Below are 25,477 nucleotides of genomic sequence, written 5' to 3' on the forward strand. Positions count from 1 at the left end.
CTCATTTAGACCTTTTAATTCATATTTTATTTGTTTTTCACAGGGAAATCCTTTGAGATAACCTACATACGACTGAAATTCTACACCAGTCGACCAGAGAGCTTTGCCATCTACAAGCGTACAGAAAACGATGGGCCCTGGTTACCTTACCAGTATTACAGCGCTTCTTGTCGAAAGACCTACGAGAGAGACGCTAAAGGTTACATTCGCCCAGGGGATGATGAAAGGACTGCTTTATGTACAGACGAGTTCAGCGATATCTCGCCCCTCACTGGAGGAAACGTGGCTTTCTCCACACTGGAAGGTCGGCCCAGTGCCTACAACTTTGACCAAAGCTTGGTGTTGCAGGTGAGGATGCATTTTGTTGGGTGACATGTATACATGTATTCATGACTGATAGTGTTTCATTGTGTGTTCTCCAGATATGCTGTTATTGCATTGGCAGTGTGTTTCGGATGATTGTTATGCTAAAATGTCACTTTTGCCAATCAGATAGCATTCCATGCTGGATCAATATCTATACTTCTCTGTGTAAATAAGTTAATCAATTTTGACGTGATATCCAACACCAGTTGCTCAACTGTAGACCCAAACCATGACAGAGCCTCAGTGCTTTTAAGGAGGCTGTAGACACTCACTTATGCCTCTCCTCTGTATGTATTTATGGCTATTTGAATCACAATTTAAAAACTGGAATCTATCGCTCCATCAGACCCATTGCCACTGATTTTCAAAGCTGTTTTCTTTACTTAATATAATCATAAACTGTAGAAAAGTGAAAGAAAAAAACTTTTAAAAAAATAAAAATCCAAAATGCATTCAAAAATACATATTTATCATAAATAGCAAATATTCATGTAGCTATAACATGAAAAAAAATATTTGATACATTACATTGATGATAATCCACAATGGGTGCTAGCTTCGGCTCATATTAATTTTCTTAGAGGAAATGAATATATCTAAATGTGAGAATAAGCAGTAGCAGCAGGCTTCTCTGGATGTAACAGCTGCTCGCGTGATAACAGTGTTAACAGCACCGCATAACTTGACGTAAAGTTTATAAGTGCATGTAATGTTCTTGCCCCCCCTTCGAGCACTGATTTTATCAAAGCCTCTCGACTGCACACACTTTCACACAAACAAACATCCCGTAGCCATGCATGTATATGCATGCCTTCGAGCATGTTATGTTTAGCTCTGATTAACATTGATGAAGCCTTGAGAGGGTTGTGCTGAATTAATGGAAGTCTCTTGTGGGCGAGTCTGGGAGGGGTGGGCACGGTGAACCGTATCTAAAAATGAGAAAATAAAGTACTTTATGCAGCCACTCCTTTTTCTTTGATGGTGCTATGAGTATGCATTCATACATGCATCTGTTCACAAGTTTCCTATATTGCAACTTAAGTTGGAAAACATTGGGTGAATTCCTTTATTATTAAGTATCGACCACCAGAAAGCCTTGATAATTACTGTATGTTCTAAATAGACAAAAGTAATCATGTCAAAATAAATTAAGCTGTCTAATTAGGACATAGAGATCCTACAAGACTGAAGGAACCATATGCTTCATACATTACTAATACTATTTATGAACATATGAAAGAAACATATGTGTGTGGTTGAAAATAGTGGAAAGAAAGTATGCAGTGGGCAAGCAGTGGATCCTATAAATTAACCAAAGAAATTTCAAGCAAAACATTTCCGGGGACTCATATGCAGCTGTTTTTTGTTTTTTCTAAAGCCACTGCCAACTTACAAACACACACTGATACACACTGGATTTTGGCACTGGTGACGTGCATGTTACAAATATGAAAGACCCTGTGGCGTCAAATTTAACATACTGGGTTAGTGTCGTTATTTAATTTGCAGGGATAATGTTGTTAAATGGAGCATTTCACCACAAACCACAATCTTGTCCTAATTGTAACCAAGTAGGTCTCTTTTTGTTTTTGTTTTGTGCTTAATAAGACCAGTGAGTGAAAACCAAAGCAAAAAGCAAGTGAAACGGAAAGGGGAAAGCACAATGCTCCCAAACTGGACACAAATCAATGGCTCTTGGCTGACTAACTGGTGACTTATTTCACCAACAGCCCTCCAGCTACCAAATGTGGACCTTGTTCCCTTTTTAGAAGAGGACCGTTACCTCTCCGAGTCTAATATTGCCATTGCCAGTGTTTTCTGACAGGCAGTAATTTACGTCCTGGCATCCTGGGATGACAAAACATTGAATTTGTAAGTTATTTCTGTAATTCTGAGAGAGTTATTATTACTGTTATTATTATTATTTTTATTTTTAGCTGGACCTTAAATACTCAAAGCCATAAAGTCACTTGAAATGACATAAATCATATATACATGCAAAGTAATGTGAGCTTTGAGCTGTAAGTTATACAACTTTTATATTTCAAATTTAATGCAAAAGCACACGTAAAGACAAATGTATATTTATATTCATAACTTTGTAGACAGAGCTGGGTGCTATACCAGTAAAAATGTCCTGCATATTGATTTATCAACGACCACTGGGAGCAATGATGAGTGCAGGGAGAATGGACCTCTATTAAATGCGATCCCTCTTACTTGCGGCTTTAATCAAAAGTGCAGGTAACATAACAGTTAACAGCTGGGAGATGCTCCATCGCAACATTCAAGAACAGTAAAGAGAAATGGAGGATGAAAAGACAGACCCGAGAATGCACTAAAATAACTACTAACCAAGAGAGGAATCGTGTCTGCTGTGTAGAAAGCTTCAGTTTTATAAGACGGAAGTCATTCTGCTGTAATTTCTTGTTCCACTGCTTCGATGCTCCTGACTTTCACTGTGGGTGGGGCTCGTTCACCTTCCTCCACAAATACACAGCGATGGAGAACGAGAGGCCTCGTGTGCAGATGGATCGTGTACACTTGTTGTCGCGCACACACTGGTGTAAAACACAAAAGCAACCTGAGAATATGTGGATTGTCATTTCCAGTTCATAGTTTTTCACAACACTGGCACCTTCTCCGTCCCTTCCTTAACTTGGGTTATTATACACATTAAGAATTTCAGCTTCAAACTAACGCTCTTTACAGACTGGCGACCTGTCCCCCACCTCTTAAACTATTGCAGCAAGGGTAGGCTTCAGGCCTCTGCAACCTTTAAATCAATTCAGTTGTGAGTTACAGATACTCACATGACACACATAAGGCAAGAACCACATCCTTCTGCCATGGAAACAAACTGTGGTGCCACGTGGGCCAATAAATCCACAGTACCCAATACTAGAGTACATTGGCTAGTTGTACATTGGCTATTTGGCATTTACAACTGGTTCCAGTGGACAAATTCTACTGAGCAATGCTAAAATTAACCTTTTCCTTTAATTATATCAACTAGGATTTGCATTTAATATTCATTTGCATATAGTAGATGAAAATTACATTGTATGTTTTAATCAAGCTTATCAAAATTTTACTTAGCCCCACAATAATTCAGAGGCCATTATTTTCTATTTCTATTGGCCTTACAAGTAAGCAGGAAACATAAATCAGTAGTATTTAGAAGTATTTAGATAGTCTCATACAACCCTTTTAATCAGAAGGAACTGTACTTTCCCTTCTTTACTCAAAGATTCACAACATTAACAGAATAAAAGCAAGTCTTTATTTTACTGACTTAAGAAGGAACAGTTCTAAAAGATAAACAGTCACACTTTTCTTCACAGTAGTCTTAATGAATAGTTCTCCAGGCTTCTTGAAGGATGTTCAAAGTTCTTCTTTGAATGCAAGCATCGTGTTGAAGCACTTTACACCATTACATTAAATAACTGCAAACTGCAATGTGTGTTGGAAGGAAATTCACTACTGTGGCAACACCACCGACTTATATAAAGACATAAAGGACCACTAAAAAGAGAACAAGCACTGAAAGAATTGAAGAGAGGAGGAAGTAAATCCCTCAGACGGACCCAGAGCCTGCTGTCACAGTCTTTCAGAGAGGCAAAGAATAACCAGGTAGCCTATATATTGGTGAAAGTAAAGCTTCAATCATGACTGATGTTGGAGCTTCAGCATTAGTTAATGTTAAAGTGTTATTGGTCGTCATACTTGCTACATTAGCAGACCAATTATCTTTAGACTATATTCAGACATTCAGATAATATATTCTGCCCACTGAAATGTGGTACAATTCATACATTATTTTATTGGAAATTAAACATGAGCTATGAAAAATGTTTGAATATAATAACCTTTTTGTGTTGACTGTCAGGTCTGTTTCATTATTACATACACAGCCCATTTAAACAACTGAAGTTGGTCCAAAGTGCTTTAGCGACAGACACATTTACATTCCACATCTCCAAAAAAAACCCAGTTTCAAATACAGAAAAGGCTGAAAGGCTTGTTTTATGGTGTTAACTGATTCCTATGGAAAGTAAAAATCACAGTGATTCAGTGGTCAATAAACTGTGATTAGAATTCAGAAAATTGATAATGATTCATCTCAGAAATCATGACACTTCCCTCTGCTACATAAATTGACTTTATAAGTTAAAACTATTAGTATTTGTATTGGTAATACTGGCCTTCAATACTTGGTATTCAATCAATACAAAAATTTGCAGTATCGCATATCATTAACAGGTTCATCCTTTGAGTTAGGACCTTTTACTTAATACTTGAATGATTCACTGGTCAGTGTAAAAGGGCTTTAAAAAAGGACACAATATCCGAAGAAAAACTTTGTAAGACCTTGAAAAAGGGGAACGTCTACTCATTTAAAACATTACAACAAAAGTCCGGCTCCTTGAGATCAGTCCGCAGTCAGATTTCCTCCTGTCCTGTGCAACGTCTTCCAGAAAATAATAATAACACATTCTTATATGTGACCTTCCTCCTAAAATTTAGTGTGAAAATACACCTGACAGAGCCAAACTAGCACTTCTGTAAAGTAAGCCATCCTCCTCCGCATCATTAAATAAGAAGAGTTAGTGTGGATATCTGGGGGATATGCAATTTAACCTTGCCTAACCTACCCTAAACATGAGAACGGGGGGGGGGGGGGGCGATTTGTGTTGCTCGTCCTGCCAAAATGTTCTGTTATACAGTATACAACCATTACAAATGACATTTAAGGTGATTTATTCGTAACATGACTAAATCCAGGTCTTTTTTCTTTCTGTTGAAGTTCATGGTTTTCTGCAGGCTTTCATCCCCCCCACGCTTGCTCGTTTCAGGAACATTTGATTTGAATATTTGAATATATACAAATTGGATTTTAAAATAAAAAAACAAAACGGCCTCAGTGAAAAATACGCAGATCTTTGTGAAATCGTTCACATAGTCATTTGTTGGTGTTACAAACTTTTTGTTAAAACCTGCCTATTTGTAAAACTGTTTGACCACACCTCAGATCCAATTATGGTGCCCACCTCTTTCCACAACAGCACACACATGCTTCCTCTGCCACGCGCTGTCTCCATAAAAGAAAAAAAAATCCAGTCCTCAACTAAGACTCTTTAAATGGGTGATGTTTGTTCCACCTCCTGCAGAGCAGAAAGAGGCTGCTTTCTTCAAGAGTGATCACATTTTAAACTGGGAAAAGACGGAGGGTAGAAGGCAGCGACTGAAGCCACATCATCTCTCAAGCACGAGCTAAGCCGCGCTGAGAAGGATAAGGACATTCTCGCCACATCTCTGCTATGTAAGGTTCCCTTGCATCTAGCTGCAGTGAAAATAGAAATGAAATGCACTATTGGATTAGCTTTAGTGTTGTTAGAGGTTCGGCACATTGTGTGGCAGGCAACTGTCAGTAAGATGACAAACAGCTGCATGAAAGAGGAAAAGGACGACAGAACTGGATTGGACTCCAAAAGACTCCACTCCATCTGTCCCGCTAGGACAACAATGGAAGGAGAGTGAATGAAAAAATAAATATGTCTGTGGCTTAGCAATAGCCTCTTAACCCACTGTCAAAAAAAGACCACTCTGGATATTTCTACAAGCACAAGAATCTTCTCTCCACACTCCCATTATTCTCCCGCTTCATTGTTGCATCTCTCGCTCTCTCTTTCCACTCTGGTGTGTATTGCTTTGTTTCACCTCTTATGGCGGTGGAGCCACCATTTATTTATATATATATATTTATTTATTTGCATAAGAGAAGTTCAATGCTTGCTAGAAAACACAGCTGCACCCCACTTTTCTAGTTTAGAAATTATTAAACTGTCTTTTTCTGATTAATCCCTTCACACTAGCCATTCACCGCTGTGCTGCTATTTTGGCCTCTGTATCTGTCTCTTATAAAACTCTGACTACGGCAGCTGGGACAATAGCAGGCTAAACTCTAGGCTCGAAGGACAGGCTGCTTTCAAGAGGTATTGTGAAAAGAGCATTACTTTTTCAGTTCACTTTTTCAGCTTCATGAATTAACACAGAAAGAAATGCCTTTCTCGCCATGAAAGGATTATGTGGGATTAAGTAATTAAGGGACTAAGGATTATATAAGGGACGAATGGGAAGCAGGTAGTCCAAGAGTTATAACTAGTGTGAAAGAAAGACAGGCTATTGCGGACACTTTAATCTTTTATGACCACTAGAGTTCAGTTAGAAGTTGTGTGAGGGAAAGTTAAAAGCATAAAAAAAGGAAAAATAGAAATCATTAGCAAAGCTAATGAATCCTTCGCCAACCTCATAATGTCTGCATGTTGTTGGGTCCATCGTATGTTTCATCTTGAAGAATTTCAACAATTAACCAAAAAGGTGTCTTTATACTTTATACCAGGGGTGGCCAACCGGCAGCTCTCGAGCCGCGTGCGGCTCTTTGCCTGGTTTCATGCGGCTCTTACGTTCATATCAAAGTTTGTGTTTGTGTTTTGTGTTTTTTTTTTTGTGTTGTTGTTTTAAAATGTGCACGTTTGCATCACTTGAGTTCAATACGGTATTTTCATCAAATGCGCATGTGTGTGAGATGAAAATACCGCAAAGTTTCCCAGTAGGAGCAAGTTGGCCCTTAAAATGGCAGGAAAAAATGCACAGCAAAAAGACAATATGAAGATGAACACAGGACGTTTTTAACAGAGAGTTTCTATTTTTTTGTTGAACGCAATGGCAAGCCATTCTGCCTTATATATCAGACGTCATTAGCGCATTTCAAAGCTTCAAATCTTCAGCGCCACTTCAGCTCACTCCATGCTAACATCGACCAGGAATTTCCAAAAGGGACTGAACTTCGCAAGCACGAGTTGGCCACTTTGAAAAGTCATGCAGAAAAGCAGATACAATTTTTCCAAAAATATACCAAGCGGTCAGAGACCATAACGCTCGCATCCTATCAGCTGGCTTGGAACTTTGCACGGGCTAAAAAGCCATACAGTGAAGGGGAGTTCGTTAAAAAATGCCTCAGTGACGTTGTTGAAATCTTGTCTCCTGAAAACGACAAATTAAAACGCATGGTATCAGACGTCCAACTGTCCCGCCACACTGTTGAACACAGAATATCGGACATTAACACGGCTATTGAATCACAGTTACACTCTGACCTTCAAGCATGTGAGTATTTTGGTGTGGCATTGGATGAGAGTTGTGTTATACAAGACAAGCCTCAGTTGGCAATATTTGCACGGTCTGTGTCAAACGATTGTGTGATCAAAGAAAAACTCCTGGATATTGAACCCGTGGCATAGATGTGAAAGAAACCGCGATGGCTGCATTTGAAAAAGCAAATCTGCCCATAACGAAATTAAATGCAATAGCCATGGATGGAGCACCAGCCATGATGGGATCTGTGAACGGGCTTGTGGGCTGTGCAAAGCTGACCAAACTATTCCTGACTTTTGGAATTTCCACTGCATCATCCACATGGAGCAACTCGTGTCTAAATCATTGAATTTAGGTAACGTCATGAAGCCTGTGATGGAAATCGTCAACTATATCTGCACACATGCGCTTAACCACAGGCAATTCAAGAATCTCATCACTGAGCTGGACCAAGGGCTTCCAGGTGACCTGCCGCTGCACTGCACTGTGAGGTGGCTGTCAAAAGGCCAGGTACTCTCTCGCTTCTTTGAGCTTTTGGATGCCGTGAAACTGTTTATGGAAGAGAAGGACAAGGACTATCCCGAGCTCTCGGACCTCAAGTGGATTATGGATCTGGCCTTTTTGGTCGACATGCTGTGTCACTTGGACAGACTGAACCTGACCCTGCAGGGTAAGTTAAAAATGCAGCCTGACCTGGTGCAAAGTGTGTTTTTTGTGTTTGTCAACAAACTGAAGCTGTTCAAGACACATATTCAAAAGGGAGATTTAACGCATTTTTCCACTCTGCTAAAAGCCAGCGGGCAAGTCGCCAGCGCTGCCCTGAGTAAGCAAAGAGCCAGATATGCAACGCTGATTGAAAACTTGCACGAACGCTTTGTGACCCGGTTCCATGATCTACAATTGAAAAGGCCACAGATTACGTTCCTCGTCGACCCATTTAATGCAGAGACCGGCTGTTTGAAAGTTCCGCTAGTCACAGATGAAGCTGCGGCTGAGTTGGAGATGATTCTCCAAGCATGACATCCCGGTGCATTTCAGACCCAGCAACACGCTCAGACAAAAACTGGTTCACCCGAAAGACAAAACTCCAAAACACAGACTTAACAATGTGGTGTATGCTGTACAGTGCAGCGAGGAATGCCCAGAGCTCTACATCGGAGAGACCAAACAGCCACTTCACAAGCGCATGGCACAACATAGAAGAGCCACCTCCACAGGACAAGACTCAGCTGTCCATCTGCATCTTAAGGATAAAGGACACTCTTTCGAGGATGCCAATGTTCACATTTTGGACAGAGAGGACAGATGGTTTGAAAGAGGAGTGAAAGAAGCCATCTATGTCCACTGTGAGCGACCATCTTTGAACAGAGGCGGTGGTTTACGACACCAACTCTCTGCCATCTATAATCCAGATGCCTTAACGCCCACTCACATCCTTGGCCATCTGATCTCAGGAATTCGCATGATAAGGTGGGGCCAGGTTTCACAATGAGCTCACCCGAAACCCTGGCTGATTGGGACCCACACCCAGTTTCACACCTTGGCTCAGGCGATTAGAGGATCATCAGGGGGTCCTTTTGTCCCTCTGCGGGGGGATACTCCCACTAGGTTTAAATCTGGGACTTCCCACCATTTGACCTTAGAACTGAAGAAGCTTCTCGGATGAGAGGTGAAACGTCTTCAAGCAACTTAAAGAAGTCCAGACGCTTTTCTTTGCAAGCTCCTTTGACTACGATGACATGGATGACTGAGAACCTTCACAGGCATATAGATGTGTAGACTTCAGGAAATTGGACATTTTATTAGGCACACCTTGTTAGTTTCAGGTTGTTGCTTTGTGACATGGTGCATTATCCTGTTGGAAACAGCCATCAGAAGATCGGTACACTGTGTTCATAAAAGGATGGACACAGTAACAATACTCATGCATGTGGCATTTAATGATGCTCAGTTTGCACTAAAGGGCAAACAACCCCGCCATGTTCAAAGTCACTCAAATCACATTTCTTCCATATTCTCATGCTCGTTTGAAGATCAGCAGGACATCTTGACATCATGTCCGTATGGCTAAATATGCTGAGCTGCCAGCATCTGATTGGCTGATCAGATTTGTGTTGTGCAGGGAAACAGGTAGCCTATGAGTATACAGTATATAATGTCTATTGATTGAACTGGTTTTCTTTTCATTCACACACAAACTCTTGTATCTGTCTGTCTTGCAAAGTTTGACTCACAGGTGTGTCCACAGTTACAGCTTGTCTCAGAGGAACAGCATCAGTAAAAAGCAACTTTTGATTCTGGTGTCTCTTCCTCAGTCAACATCTATGTGATAATTCCCAGAGTGCTGTATATGTGGAACCACTGTGACCAGCTGAATAGAAAAATCAATCAATTATTGCATTAGTGTGTAAAAAGGCTTAACAGGATTCCATCCGTAAAAAGAAAAACAAGTTAGGTTTGTAAGGGTATGTCAGTCAGCACCGGCTTATACTGTATACTAGTTTATTGTATTCAACAGTTTTCCGTTTTTCTCATGTAGCCTGTAATGTTGTCTACTGTATCTCAGAGCATTAAATCTTAACTAGGGAAGTATGCAAAATATGATCCACTTTATTTAATGATTAATTTTATGTGTACAAACTAATTTGGGCCAAATCTCCCAGTAAGATTCCACACAATCAATGCAGTCAGGCAGCTCCCATTTAAAATGATTGATTCATATCAGCAGCAGAAAACATTTAGAGTTCAGCATCTAGGCTCCAAGCTCACAAATATACTACACAGAAAACCTGGGGAGTGATAAGTAAATATCCACCAGAGCCTACAGGTGTATGCTGGGGCGGTGGATTGATTGAAACAGGAGGCAGCAAAGCAAGGCAACAGTGCCACTGACATGTCAGAGGGGGAAAAAGATTCTGCTTAAATTCAGAGGGTGTGCTTGGTATATGATGTGAGCAGAAGAGTGGGGTATGTTTTGTGTGTATGGTGTGATGCCGTGTAGCTCGACTTGCCTGCCTGGTTCCCCCACCCCCTCCTCTGATATGCCTACTCCGTGCTTAGTGAAGTAGAGCGCAATACTTTTGTTCTTATTACTGCATACACATTATGATTCAATTAATTCAATTAATGACCACTGCTGTGGAAAATTGCAGTAATGCAAAATAAGATTATTACACAATGTTTCACCAGTTAAATAAATCAATCGTTTATTTATTTACCGTTTAATGAGTTGTCGCTGCAGGTGTGCAACTCTCATTTTGACAACTTAAGCCTCTAATTACTTGTGTTGATTGTAATTCATTTCAAAAGTACACAAGCTTTACTATACTGGGTCTTATATATAAGACCCAGTTTTATATGTATATATGTGTGTATATATATATATATATATATATATATATATATATATATATATATATATATATATATATATATATATATATAAAAAACACCCAGCACGCCCCTGCGGGCGGTTTATCCTTCAAGCTCGGGTCCTCTACCAGAGGCCTGGGAGCTTGAGGGTCCTGCGCAGTATCTTAGCTGTTCCCAGGACTGCTCTCTTCTGGACAGAGATCTCCGATGTTGTTCCCGGGATCTGCTGGAGCCACTCGCCTATCTTGGGAGTCACCGCACCTAGTGCTCCGATTACCACGGGGACCACCGTTACCTTCACCCTCCACATCCTCTCGAGCTCTTCTCTGAGCCCTTGGTATTTCTCCAGCTTCTCGTGTTCCTTCTTCCTGATATTGCTGTCATTCGGAACCGCTACATCGATCACTACGGCCGTCTTCTTCTGTTTGTCTACCACCACTATGTCCGGTTGGTTAGCCACCACCATTTTGTCCGTCTGTATCTGGAAGTCCCACAGGATCTTAGCTCGGTCATTCTCCACCACCCTTGGGGGCATCTCCCATTTTGACCTCGGGACTTCCAGGTTATACTCGGCACAGATGTTCCTGTACACTATGCCGGCCACTTGGTTATGGCGTTCCATGTATGCCTTGCCTGCTAGCATCTTGCACCCTGCTGTTATGTGCTGGATTGTCTCTGGGGCATCTTTACACAGCCTGCACCTGGGGTCTTGCCTGGTGTGATAGACCCCAGCCTCTATGGATCTTGTGCTCAGAGCTTGTTCTTGTGCTGCCATGATTAGTGCCTCTGTGCTGTCTTTCAGTCCAGCTTTGTCCAGCCACTGGTAGGATTTCTGGATATCAGCCACCTCCTCTATCTGCCGGTGGTACATACCGTGCAGGGCTCTGTCCTTCCATGATGGTTCCTCGTCTCCCTCCTCTTTCTTGGGTTTCTGCTGCCTGAGGTATTCACTGAGCACTCGGTCAGTTGGGGCCATCTTCCCAATGTATTCTTGGATGTTCCTTGTCTCATCCTGGACTGTGGTGCTGACACTCACCAGTCCCCGGCCCCCTTCCTTCCGCTTAGCGTACAGCCTCAGGGTGCTGGACTTGGGGTGAAACCCTCCATGCATGGTAAGGAGCTTTCTTGTCTTTATGTCAGTGGCTTCTATCTCCTCCTTTGGCCAGCCTATTACCCCAGCAGGGTACCTGATCACGGGCAGGGCGTACGTGTTGATGGCCCGGATCTTGTTCTTACCATTCAGCTGACTCCTCAGGACTTGCCTGACCCTCTGCAGGTACTTGGTGGTTGCAGCTTTTCTAGCGGCCTCTTCATGGTTCCCATTCGCCTGCGGGATCCCCAAGTACTTGTAACTGTCCTCTATGTCTGCAATGTTGCCTTCTGGTAGTTCAATCCCCTCAGTTCTGACTACCTTCCCTCTCTTTGTTACCATCCGACTACACTTCTCCAGTCCGAACGACATTCCAATGTCATTGCTGTATAGCCTGGTAGTGTGGATCAGTGAATCGATGTCTCGTTCACTCTTGGCATACAGCTTGATGTCATCCATGTACAGGAGGTGGCTGACAACTGCTCCGTTCCGTAGTCGGTATCCGTAGCCAGTCTTGTTAATGATCTCACTGAGGGGGTTCAGGCCTATGCAGAACAGCAGTGGGGACAGAGCATCTCCTTGGTAGATCCCGCACTTGATGGTGACTTGTGCTATGGGCTTGGAGTTGGCCTCTAGTGTTGTACGCCACATCCCCATTGAGTTCCTGATGAAGGCTCTTAGGGTCCCATTGATCTTGTACAATTCTAGGCATTCCAGTATCCAGCTGTGGGGCATTGAGTCATAGGCCTTCTTGTAATCAATCCAGGCAGTGCACAGGTTGGTCAGTCTGGTCTTGCAGTCTCGGCTGATTGTTCTGTCTACCAGTAGCTGGTGTTTTGCGCCTCTGGTATTCTTGCCAATTCCTTTCTGTGTCCCGCTCATGTATTGACCCATGTGCCTGTTCATCTTAGCCGATATGATGCCTGACAGGAGCTTCCATGTAGTACTGAGGCAGGTTATTGGTCGGTAGTTGGAGGGGACCGGTCCCTTCTTGGGGTCCTTGGGGATCAGGACCGTCCGGCCTTCAGTTAGCCATTCCGGGTGTCTCTCGTTAACTAGCAGCTGGTTCATTTGTGCTGCCAGACGCTCGTGGAGTGCAGTTAGCTTCTTCAGCCAGTAGGCGTGAACCATGTCGGGCCCTGGTGCTGTCCAACTCTTCATACTGGAGACCCTTTCTTGGATATCTGCCACTGTGATGGTTACTGGACCCTGTTCAGGGAGGTCACTGTGGTCTGCCCTCAGATCCTCTAGCCAGTGAGCATTGCCGTTATGGGTTGCATCCTTCTCCCATATGCTCTTCCAGTATTGCTCCGTCTCCAGCCTTGGTGGTGCTGTTCTCTTATTGTTCCCTTGCCACTGAGAGTACACCTTTGCTGGTTCTGTGGAGAACAGCTGGTTTATTCTCCTGCCTTCTATCTCTCTGGTGTACCTCCTCAAGCGGCTGGCCAAGGCTGTGAGTCTTTGCTTGGCAGTTTCCAAGGCCTCAGGTATGGACAGCTTGCTGTATTTCTTAGGCACCTTATTCGTCGCACCTTTCTGCAACTCCGTTAGTTGGCTAACCTCTCTCCGTGCTACTTTGATCTTGCCCTCTAGCCTCCTTCTCCATGGAGGGTACTGCCCCTTGTGGCTGTTCAACTTGTAGCCAAGCATCTCACTCATCACTGCTGCCGTATTGTAGATCAGCTTGTTAGTGTCGGTAATCGTGGTTGTAGGTATTGCCCGTAGTGCTGCATTAACATCATCTAGCAGACCTTCTGAGGGTACTTCACGTAATCTTGGTAACCGGCTACGGGGGATCCAGGTTTCAAGCTTGGCCATGATCCTATTTTTCAGGTCAGTTCCTCTCGCACTCAACGATCCTTCTCCTATCACACTTGGGGCTATGTACCCAATCTCGGGTGGGGGTGATGATATCTCCCCCCTGACCTGGCGTCCTGACTCCTCCTTGCCGTAGCATTTGTGTTGTACCTCGTCAATCTCTAGCTGTGAGAGCAGTCCCTTCTTTCGAATGTTGGAACACTGAGCTACTAGTTGTTTCGCCGTTGATCCGTTGATTTTGAATATATAGAATGAAGCTTGAATATATAGAATGAAACTTGAATATATAGAGTGATCTTTTGAATATATAGAATGAAGCTTGAATATATAGAATGATCTTTTGAATATATAGAATGAAGCTTGAATATATAGAATGATCTTTTGAATATATAGAATGAAGCTTGAATATATAGAATGAAACTTGAATATATAGAATGTATGAACCTCATTTTTAGAGATGATGTGTTTCTGAATTCTCTGCCTTTACAAAATGGCATCAGCTGAACTATTTCAGTACTTTTTAGAGCTTGACAACTGTTTTGCGACAGCTGTTCAAATTGCAAATGGTAGAAATAATTTGAATTTATACTACGTCACCTTGAAGAACTCGTTTTCATTATTGCAACATTTCTAGTGCTCATGAATAATGTTCAACAAAATGTTTCTGGGAGAAGATTATGCACACTTCTTGAGGGAATTTATCAATCACTGATGGAGATGTCAACTGAGCTAAAACTTCGAGCAGAAGCTGAAGCACATGTTATGGGCTCATTATATCATTCTACATCTCAAAGAGGAAGGCCAAGGTAAGTGATAAAAATGGAAACAAATTCATTCATAATGTGTATGGCACTTGAAAGAGTCAAGAGATGGCAAACAAGATAATGAATGCAAGAAATAAGAAAGAAGTTAACATATTTCTTCTTTTGTTTCTAACTCTTTTAGGTACAACATACCAGCTACTGAGCTGACTGATATGCGAGACTTGGGGTTTAGTTGGATGGCCATATCTCAAATGTTGTCAGTAAATGTTCGAACACTGTACAACCACAGGATACAACTAGTGGACTATGGAAATTTGCAATTTGAACAGCTGTCGCAAAACAGTTGTCAAGCTCTAAAAAGTACTGAAATAGTTCAGCTGATGCCATTTTGTAAAGGCAGAGAATTCAGAAACACATCATCTCTAAAAAAGAGGTTCATACATTCTATATATTCAAGTTTCATTCTATATATTCAAGCTTCATTCTATATATTCAAGTTTCATTCTATATATTCAAAAGATCATTCTATATATTCAAGTTTCATTCTATATATTCAAGTTTCATTCTATATATTCAGAAGATCATTCTATATATTCAAGTTTCATTCGATATATTCAAAAGATCATTCTATATATTCAAGTTTCATTCTATATATTCAAGTTTCATTCTATATATTCAAAAGATCATTCTATATATTCAAGTTTCATTCTATATATTCAAGTTTCATTCTATATATTCAAAAGATCATTCTATATATTCAAGCTTCATTCTATATATTCAAGTTTCATTCTATATATTCAAGTTTCATTCTATATATTCAAAAGATCATTCTATATATTCAAGTTTCATTCTATATATTCAAGTTTCATTCTATATATTCAAAAGATCATTCTATATATTCAAGTTTCATTCTATATATTCAGAAGATCATTCTATATATTCAAGTTTCATTCTATATATTCAGACTTTGGTTGGAATATATATATATAATATTTTCCTAAAGGGCATTCCATTATATATATATATATATATATATATATATATATATATATATATATATATATATATATATATATATATATATATATATATATAGTATTCGGTTCGATACTTTGGTGTCACGGTTCGATATTTTTTCGATACAAAAAAATGTTCATGCCTTTTTAATTTGTCATTTATTAAAATTATAAATATATATTTTAACTCAAAAGTACAGTTTTTAAATTGAATGTTGCTGAAACAAAAGTAATTACAAAAATAAATTTATCTCAGGGCTCTCAAAATTTCAAAATCCCTGGTAGCCCTTTGGGCAGGGACTCTTCAGTTTTTGGTAGCCCAAAATAAATTTAAGTAGCCCGAATAAAAAAGAGAGCAATTTTTTGATTGATGTTTTGTTTCCTTTACAATATTATACATTAAAGTATAATATTGTAAAGGAAACAACACATTAATCAAAAAAATTGTTGAAAAACAAATTACAACATTGTATAAAAATTACAATCATCAACTCAAATACTTGGTTCTAATTGAACAGAAATTTCTATGAACTTGTAAGAACTGTGTAGGACTTGAATCAGTCTGTGTCAGATCCTGAATTTGAAATTTCCACTGAAGTCACGGGTAAGAGGCAAGTGGAACCAAGATCTAGGCCATTTGCTTTATGAAGTTTGCAAACGCTGCTAAATTTTGCCAGTGGTAGTTCACTCTTTGCAACATAGTACGCTGTTCTAAACAGATTTTTCAGGTTTATTTTTAGTATGTTATTTGCAATTGGTGTTTGTTCTGGGAAAGATATTGCAGACTGAGCAATAATGTATTTCTTGCATTTCTCATGGGTTCTAATGGGGGCCTTTCTTAAAATGATTGGTCCCAGTAACAAAGGCGCTTGTCGACTCAGAAATCGAGAGAAAACCAACAACACACCCGACAGAACATTATGTTATTTACACGGGTGCACATAAGTGGTCCGCATGTGCGCATTTGCTGTCAAAATAAAAGACGGGCACCAGATAAGAAGTTGCAACGCACGTTTGCGTCCATATAAAAAGCACTGTTTTTGTCCACTAGAGTGGGATTTTCACGGCACATTCTGCACCACATCTCTGTGCGTTCATCATTTGTTTGAAGCCAGCTCACCTCCTGCAACCACTTTTCCGAGAATACGTGCTTCTTTTGTGGTTCGGACTCCTTCTGACATTTGTTTAGAGGTGGAGGAACAACACAGTAATTGCTTAAAGGAGCTTGCTTCTTCGACATCTTTAAGAGTTCTAAACAAATGTCTGTCCTCCTCCAGAAAAACGTATGTATGCAAACACGCGTTGGAACTTCATATCTTGTGCGCGTTTTTTTTTTTTTTTTTGACAGCGAATGCGCACCTGCGGACCACTTATGTGCAGCCGCGGTTATATAGCTTGTCATATTGCAGCCACAGAAATTATTTTGTCCATGAAACCATAAACCTGCACTTTCCTTTCGCCTTATAGTCTGATTTGTCATAACTTTTCCGTTTTGTGGTAAGCTTTTCTTAAGGCTGTCACTTCTTAACCCTGACCTGTCTTATTTGGCTCAGCAGAACTAAAATATATATCCTGCTCCTTTTACACACACACACACACACATAACGGTCAGCGATTCTCTGCGCGATCAACCTCTCATATGTTTAAGCTTGCTGCGGGAGATTTCACTTGTCATGTTTGCATAGTAAGCTAACGATTGATAAGACGATGTCAGAGGAATTGGTGCGCAAATTATCATCACTCACCAATCAGTACTGTCGCTCTCTATACACAGTTCGCGCGATTGCAAAGTGAAAGCAAAAAACAAGCGCAAATTCAAACGCGATTTCAATATGTCACATATTGACAGTGGCTCATCGATGCCAATGACATAATTACCCAGCTACATTTCCGAAACAATGCAAAAGCATTGACATATATTTTTCCTTCCTACAATAGCCGGACGGGCAGGGCAGAGATAGATTTTGGTAGCCCGACTGGAAAAATCGCTAGCCCCGGGACGTCGGGCTAGTGATTTTGCGAGCCCTGTATCTGATTGAGGAATCACTCATCTTTGGAAAAGAGAGTTTATTACAGAAAAATGGCTCTTTCCAAAATCAAAGCTATACTATACGCTTCTTCTGGGCTATATTCTCAGCAGCATATTGTAGCGGGTCAGGGCTGTTCGGGGTTCTGTTTGTACAGTTATGTTTTGTTTATGTTGCCATAGTGACTGGTGACGCCCTCTCGCTGCGACGGTGTGTCCTTCCGGGGTCAGAGGGTGCCCTGTGTGTTGTTGTTGTTGTTGCTGTGCTGTTGCCGCGCTGAGCAGTTAGCTAGCGGCAGTGTTCTTCTGCAGATGTCAATAAACGGCTGTGCTCCCTGGCTAGCTCACGGGAAGCAAGACCAAACGACACCTCCGTCTCCTCCTTGTCTAAGCTCGCCACATTGGTGTCAGAAGTGGGATGATGGTGGCACCCCATGTTCTGACCCGAGTGACTTTTCCCCCGCGGGTCGTGACCGGCCGGTGCGCCAAAAGAAGGCACCTGGACATTTGCAGGACTTTGTGTGGGGTAATGGGGTCGTCGGGGACGACTGACCCTTTAGGTGGGGGCTATGTAGTGGGTCAGGGCTGTTCGGGGTTCTGTTTGTACAGTTATGTTTTGTTCATGTTGCCATAGTGACGGGTGACGCCCTCTCGCTGCGACGGTGTGTCCTTCCGGGGTCAGAGGGCGCCCTGTGTGTTGTTGTTGTTGTTGCTGTGCTGTTGCCGCGCTGAGCAGTTAGCTAGCGGCAGTGTTCTTCTGCAGATGTCAATAAACGGCTGTGCTCCCTGGCTAGCTCACGGGAAGCAAGACCAAACGACACCTCCGTCTCCTCCTTGTCTGAGCTCGCCACAATATTAAACATATCAGGTTCCCATAAGGAGAATCATGTGCTAACGGCTGTCTAAATGACTCGAGTAAAGTTTGTAGCATGCATGCTTGTTGTTTTTGTCTGCTTCCACTTGTCTTTGCACTAGGATGATGTCGGCGTAAACGCGCAGTCATATTCGTTGTGTTCCCACTAGTGCTGTCAGCGTTAATCTCGTTGAAATGACGTTAACGCCACAACACGGCAAATCTCCCCTGATCGCCCCGTGCGTGGGGCTAGACGGCCAACACGTTAACGAGCTAACTGCGCTAACACACTAGTTCCCACCCATGTAATTGAGCATTGCGTGGCACATCCAACACACTGTTTTACTTTAGTCCATGACGCGCTTACCTTCAGGGTCATACCTCACATGAAAACCAAAATAATTCCAAACGCCAGATCTGAATGAGGGTGGGGGAGGTTCAATTTGCCATGTTGCAAGGAGAGCTTAACTTCTGTCTCGCTAGCTTGCCCTGCGCTCTTCCTTCTGACGATGCTGTCTGTGTTGAGCGCTCAGTGGATCTGCGCTCGACAGTGCAGCCTAGGCGGAGTAGTCGAACGCAGATTCACTGAGCGCTCAACACAGACAGCATCGTCAGAAGGAAAGTTACAAATTTTGTATTGTTCGATACATATGCGTACCGAACCGAAAGCACTGTATCGAACGGTTCAATATCGATACGAGTATCGTTGCACCCCTAATATGTATGTATATGTATATGTATGTATACGTATATATAAAATATTTTTTTAACCATACCAGTCACTGTTTAGAAAAAGTGCTTAATTACCTTTTCAAGCAACGTGGATTACTGGCATTTCTCATTAGCCTCTTGAACCTTAAGATGATTTTATTTAAACTGTAAAGCCATGTAGCAACATGAGATCTTTTCTTTGGGGGGGGGTAGGTATTCGGTATACAGGTGTTACTTACATTAAAACCTGACTATTAATGGTTTTGCTGGCTGTATTTCAGTATGCTTTGGAGGACATCGACCCACTGATTATAGAGCAGCGCAGGATCAATATAAGCTAAGAATACATAGATTGGGTGGCAAATCTCTCAACAGACCTGCCAAACACCCGCTCTCCTTCATTCCACCTCCCCCCATTCACTCTCCGCCATGTTTTAAACAACAAGATGAGAAGACCCATAATTGACTGTGATCTGTTCTCCCATTAGAATAAAAGACGGATCAATTGCACCATTTCTTTCATTCAAGCTCTCATTCCTTCTCTATTTTAAGGGTGATGGGACAGATGGGTGTAGTGAGCAGAGACAAAAACACATCAGCCATCCTCTTTGATGCTAAATCAAAGCTGGTGGAATGCAAAGGAGTGCTTTTTTTCCAACACAGTGAATCAGCAAAACGAAGATGGTGGGGCACAGGTTTCTTTATTGCTGCCATGCTACTTCCTGCTTGAGCTACTAATACTATTATAACAGGAAGAAAACAAGCAATTAAAACCGTTGGTGGTTAGAGTTACAAACCCATAATATGCCTTAATTGAGTATAGGATTAAGAGCCGTAAAAAGGAAGGAGACAGCAACAAGGAAGGGAAGCGCGTATATGCACGTAGGTATGTTATTTGAAATGTCCACTGTAAAGAATCCCTTAAAGTTTGTCATCATTTAACACAAATATTGAATAGCTGTCTTTCAGAATCAAGACTACTATCAGGAAATGCATAGTTTCTTTTTACGATTTGTCTTGCCTGGTAGCATTTGAGTTTTGTTTTGGGACTCATTATTCATTTGTATACAAACTAAACAGAAATAAATTAAAGTCTAGTAGTAGATTTTCCTTTTTAAAATGGTCTTCTCACGTCTTGCTCTCCTTTAGCGATTCCAGGTGTGTACCCTGCCTCTTGCTCTATAACACTTTTTTAACATATGTTAACATTTCCCAGACATGGAGTGTGTCCAGATTTTAAACAAATACTTGTAATACTGATGATTAATGATCCATCAGCTTTAGCTGTTTGATCAATATTAGCAAATATTAGCCAGAAGACTAAACTCACAGCTACTCGCAGGGCTTGTATTGTTAGAAATCCTGTTTTTATGTACCCGGTATAAACAGCACATCTGTTGTTGTCTATGAATCTGGCAGCCTTGCAAAATAATATCTCAAGAAATCATACACTCTAAAGAAGTCCTTCATCTCCTAAAGCCTCTTCATTAAACCACACTTTGTGTGACTATGATTAAAATGCCATATGTGGATACAAATGAAAAACATTCACATTTTAGCACCTGTGTGAATGCTTACAAGCTGCTTTTTTACTGATGCACAGAGGTAAAAGACAAGGTGCCATTTTTACATTGAAAATGTTAACTACTAGAAGGGGAAAAAATCCAAGGCATCCCACAAATGTCACAGACGTGTCATTAACTACAGCTACTTTAGAAAATGCTATCTTTATTTTGATTGCTTCTCTCCTATTGATCACTCTGAGCTAAAATCAATAAATACTTAATCCAAACCATCAACATATCTATTAGACATGTCTATTAAGGCTTATCATTGAACTAGCAAATAAAATCTGCCAATTGAAAAACGATTATTAATAGACTATGTACCACAAGTTTTTAAGGTGGCAGTAATAAAATCATTAATTGAAAAGCCTTTAACTGACCAGGCATTTTAGCCTGTTATGTACAGATTTCCAGCCTTTGTTTTACTTCTAAAGTTCTTCAAGATCAACTATGTGAGAGGGAAGGATTTACTTGAAGTATTTCAGACAGGCTTTAGATTGTATTATAGCACAAAAACAGGACCAGTAAAGGCCAAAGATCTTGTCATGGACTCTCTGTGCTTGTCCTGCTTGATTGCAGTGATGCATTTAGAATACAGCATTGGGATTAAGGAAGTTGCACCGACTTGGTTAGAATTGTTCGCATCTGAAAGATTCCAACTTGTTTAAGAAAGCGTAGAGTCTCCCTAGACACAAAAGTCATCTGTAGAGTTGCACAGGGTTAAGTCTTAGAATTATACATTCTTCATTTAAGGGAATTTGTAGTAAATTTGTAGTAGAAAAAAACTACACACATTTTAATTGCTATGCAGTTGTTAGAGATAGGTGATTAAAAACATCAAGTGGCTAAACTACAGGTATAACTTAAAAACAGTAAGGAAAGGGTGGCCTGGTATTTATTACTACTTAGTTCAGACAAAATTGAAGTTTCCATGGTAAACACTATGATTACATGTGCATCTGTAAACATGATAGCTCAAAAAGTTTAGAATGAATTCTGATAAAACATTGCAGGGGTGTAGAGTGGGCGCATGTTAGTAATCCATTAAAATTAGCCTCAAATGCACAAAGGTCTTTAAGGTCAACTTAATGATTTATTGGTTGAAAATCGACATAAAGCCTTATAATTTATAAACTAGGATTCTTACAAGTGTGGTGTGTATTGTCAACATATGGAAAGTACCATATAAAGGTTTAAAAACCTCACACATTTCACCTCTGACCTCTCCTTCAAGGTCAATGAATTGATCTGAAGGCAAACGTAATGTTAATACTATATTGAACTATTAAAAAAGTGTTTCTTACTGCCATTGTATGTATTGACAACATATAGGCATATAGAGGATGATAGATGGGGATTCAGAAATAGCCCTTTATATTTTTATGACTTAAATATTGATTATAACCACTTAAATTCATTATAATTTGAATGGGGAAACTATGTTTGTCACGGCGGGGTGCGCCGATGTGTGCGGAAACAGGACCCAAAAGCAGATGATGACGAGGAATAGTAATGATTAACAGAAAAGTGAACCTTTATTGCGATGACGGCAGGAAATGAACCAAGAGACCAAAGCAAACAGGCAAAACACTAAGAAACAAAACACTGAACTGACAAAACACTAAGAAACAAAACACTAAAGGTACTAAGACCAAAAACTATAACTATGACCGAGGTGGAAAAATAAACAGGCTATGACTATGACTCTGGTGAGAATAAACAGACGAACTGACAATGGCATGAAGAAAACAAAAGGCTTAAATACAGACATGAGGTGATCAGGGGAAGTGGCGACACATGAGGAAACAGCTGACTGACATGAATCTAATGACAGGACCAGGAGGAGTGAAACTAAATACAATGACCAAAGAACACATGACACTGTCAGAATAAAACAGGAAACACTAAAACTAGACATGACAATACAAACTTAACATACCAAATACGTGATGAATAATGCAAGAACTCAAACAGAAAACCCAGGAACAATAACTGCCTAAACTAAAGGCAAATAGGAAATACCACAAAACTAACAACATCTCAAAAAATGAGAACAATACAAAGAAAGCTCAAAGTGCTGGGTCGGAGACCCAGCCTGTGACAATGTTCCTGAATTACTGTTATCACAACTGTTTCTTTTGGAAAACCAAATAAACTTTACGTAATTTTTTCATTTGGTAATTATTGCTAAACATTTAAACTAACTTACTAAATACTTAAATACATGCTATACACATATATATCCACATAAGTAAAAAAAAATAAAAAAGTGTATTAAAATGGGTTTCAATGGGGCAAATAATAAAAGCTTGCACTTTGAATTTGTCTATGTGCTACAAACTTCTGAAAGCATGTCTAAAAAGAAAGTCCTGGGTTCAAATCCGATTGCATGGGTTCTCTTTGGATACTCTGGCTTTTACAGTCCAAAAACACGCATGGAGTTGGGTTACGCTAACTTGAGAGTGAATGGTTGTCTGTATGTCTGGGACAGAGTGGCGACTTGTCTTCTCACCCTGTGGCAGCTGAGATAGGCTATAGTCTCTCTGAAACCGTGATAGGTGCTGTACAGAAAAATGCAGCACAGACTTTATTCAATCAAAAATATAGTAGGTGACAGAATCTTATGGAGCATGCAATACATCTAAAATAAACATTTCAGTAAGCTCGCCACTTGGCTTCACCTTGCTTTATTTTCTACCCCCTGCCCCCAGAAATTTAGAAGAAAAAAAAATTAAACCACGAATGTAATCAGTGATTAGCCTCTGTGAAACCATATCTATAAAACAAGCCTCAGTACCTTTTGTTAATGCCATTGCTCAGACAGAATGTGTTTTTCATAACATTGAGGTAATCAGAGTAAATGCCTCGAGCAAATACTGCCCGGTTATTTTCGGAATTGTTTGTAGCAACATTGCATTTCTATAAACATGTGCAGTGATCCAGCTAATGGAGTAAAAGCATACCCTGGAGGTGCAAAATAGGCCATAGTCTACCATATAATGTCCATCTTATTGACACTGTTTTTACCACCGGACCATGAAGACATCTCAACCGAGGACAGTTTTCAAGAAAAGGGATACATTGTAAATATAATGTATCTTTTTTTCTTGGAAATTGTCCTCGGAAACCCCCCCCTCAGGAAACTTTTGCCTGGAAGGTTCATAAAGGCTGGGCACTTGTGTCAGGGGTTGAAAACAAACACTTTACAAAGAGACTGTCAACAGAGCATTAACTGATTCCTCTTCTTCTATGCGCCATGTCAGTGTGCCATTTCCTCTGCATATTGGCTGTACAGAGCTATGCATTTTTCATGAGGCTTAAAACAGAAATTGCATTCTGTCTGTTTTATTAGCATCTTAATCCTTTTTCACTATTGCTACTTGTGCCTCGGTTTTTGAGGCGTGTGCGGTCTTGATATAGAGACTTCACATGCCTCATCTGCTGCTTTTAGAAAGTGTCTCTTGCAATTTTGAGCGGTCAAAGCAAAATGAAATAAAAACTAAGACGCCGTTTAAACGCGCAGGTGTTTTTGTCTTACTTGTGTACATGCCACATATAAACACACAGCATTCTTTGCAACACCATTGATCTAATGGACTGTGTTTTCACTGCTAGTTTAGATTTTTATTTGAAATAAATAACACTCACCTCCTAAAGTAACGGCTTACTTCAAAGAGAGCCTTGTTGTCAAGTTTGTAAAGCTCTTTTTTTTTCAATAATCATGCAGAAGATGAAAGCTGCTGTATGAATTCAAATTTAATTTGTTCAGTCATCCATTAAAACGGTTTGTCTGTCTCCCCTGCCACCAGTCCATCCCCTCTCCTTCAGTGTCTCGCGGTCTCTCTGCCTCTCTCTCTCTTACACTCTAGAAAGCTGTGTGGCAAATTGGAGCTCCGGCATTGAATGCCAATGAGTAAAGGGGAAAAAATACATATTGAGGGCACAGTGAACTTAAGCAATTAAATTAAAAAGTTATTAACTTTGGAATGAGGGACACTGCTCCCTTTCCTGTCACTGCCTGCAGCCAGAGGCTTCAGAGTTCAAGTAAACAGGGAAAGAAGACGGGAGAAGGGAGAGAAGAAGACAAGTGGAGGAAAAAAGGAGGAAGAAAAGACCAGAGAGATTTTAGAGGTGAGGGTGGAGGTTGTAAGCCCCTGAGCAAAGATGCATTTTAAAGCTGTGTGTGGTATGTTAATAATAATAAAAAACAACTTTACTATGTGCGGTCAGATACATGTCTGTGAACCTGCCCATTTGATCATTACACGCTTATTGTCTTAGACAAAGGACTGGCTCTTTGCCACTCTCACGCGCCAGAGCCTAAGTCAGCATCATTGTAGCATTGTGGACTAAAATTCCAAGGGAGTGAGAATCAAAGTTAATTAAGCTTTTGCTGTGCTTTGCACAAATAATAAGTTTTGGGCTGACTACTAATTAACCCTGAGAAACCACTTCCTTTCAGTAGACTAAGTGATATTTGGAACTATATCTGCTTTTTTTTTTCTTACACAATTAACACTGTTCTACCGAGCATTACTAATTACTCTTCCGTATAATAATGGTCGTGTACTCTATGATAAATGGAAGAGTATTTGCTTTTAATGTGTGTTAGAATTTTAAAATGCTAAGAATTAATTTAAGCATTTGATCATTTATGAGTGTGTTGAGTTGGAGGCTGGGATTTAAAATCACTGAAATACCAGCCTGGCCCCTCTGTAGTAAAGGCATGTGTTTCAGT

General features: G+C 40.5%; 1 protein-coding gene across 1 annotated transcript in view; it reads left to right on the forward strand.

Annotated features, from left to right (window-relative positions):
• Positions 1-25,477, forward strand: part of lamc3 (laminin, gamma 3) — a 145,956-nt gene that overhangs the window by 7,265 nt on the left and 113,214 nt on the right. Inside the window, 1 exon segment of the mRNA XM_082542337.1 lies at positions 44-348. Within this exon segment, the coding sequence (XP_082398463.1) occupies positions 44-348 (305 nt within the window).

The sequence above is a fragment of the Aulonocara stuartgranti genome, assembly GCF_965226115.1.
Source record: "Aulonocara stuartgranti genome assembly, chromosome: 7".
In the NCBI taxonomy this organism is placed as follows: domain Eukaryota; kingdom Metazoa; phylum Chordata; class Actinopteri; order Cichliformes; family Cichlidae; genus Aulonocara; species Aulonocara stuartgranti.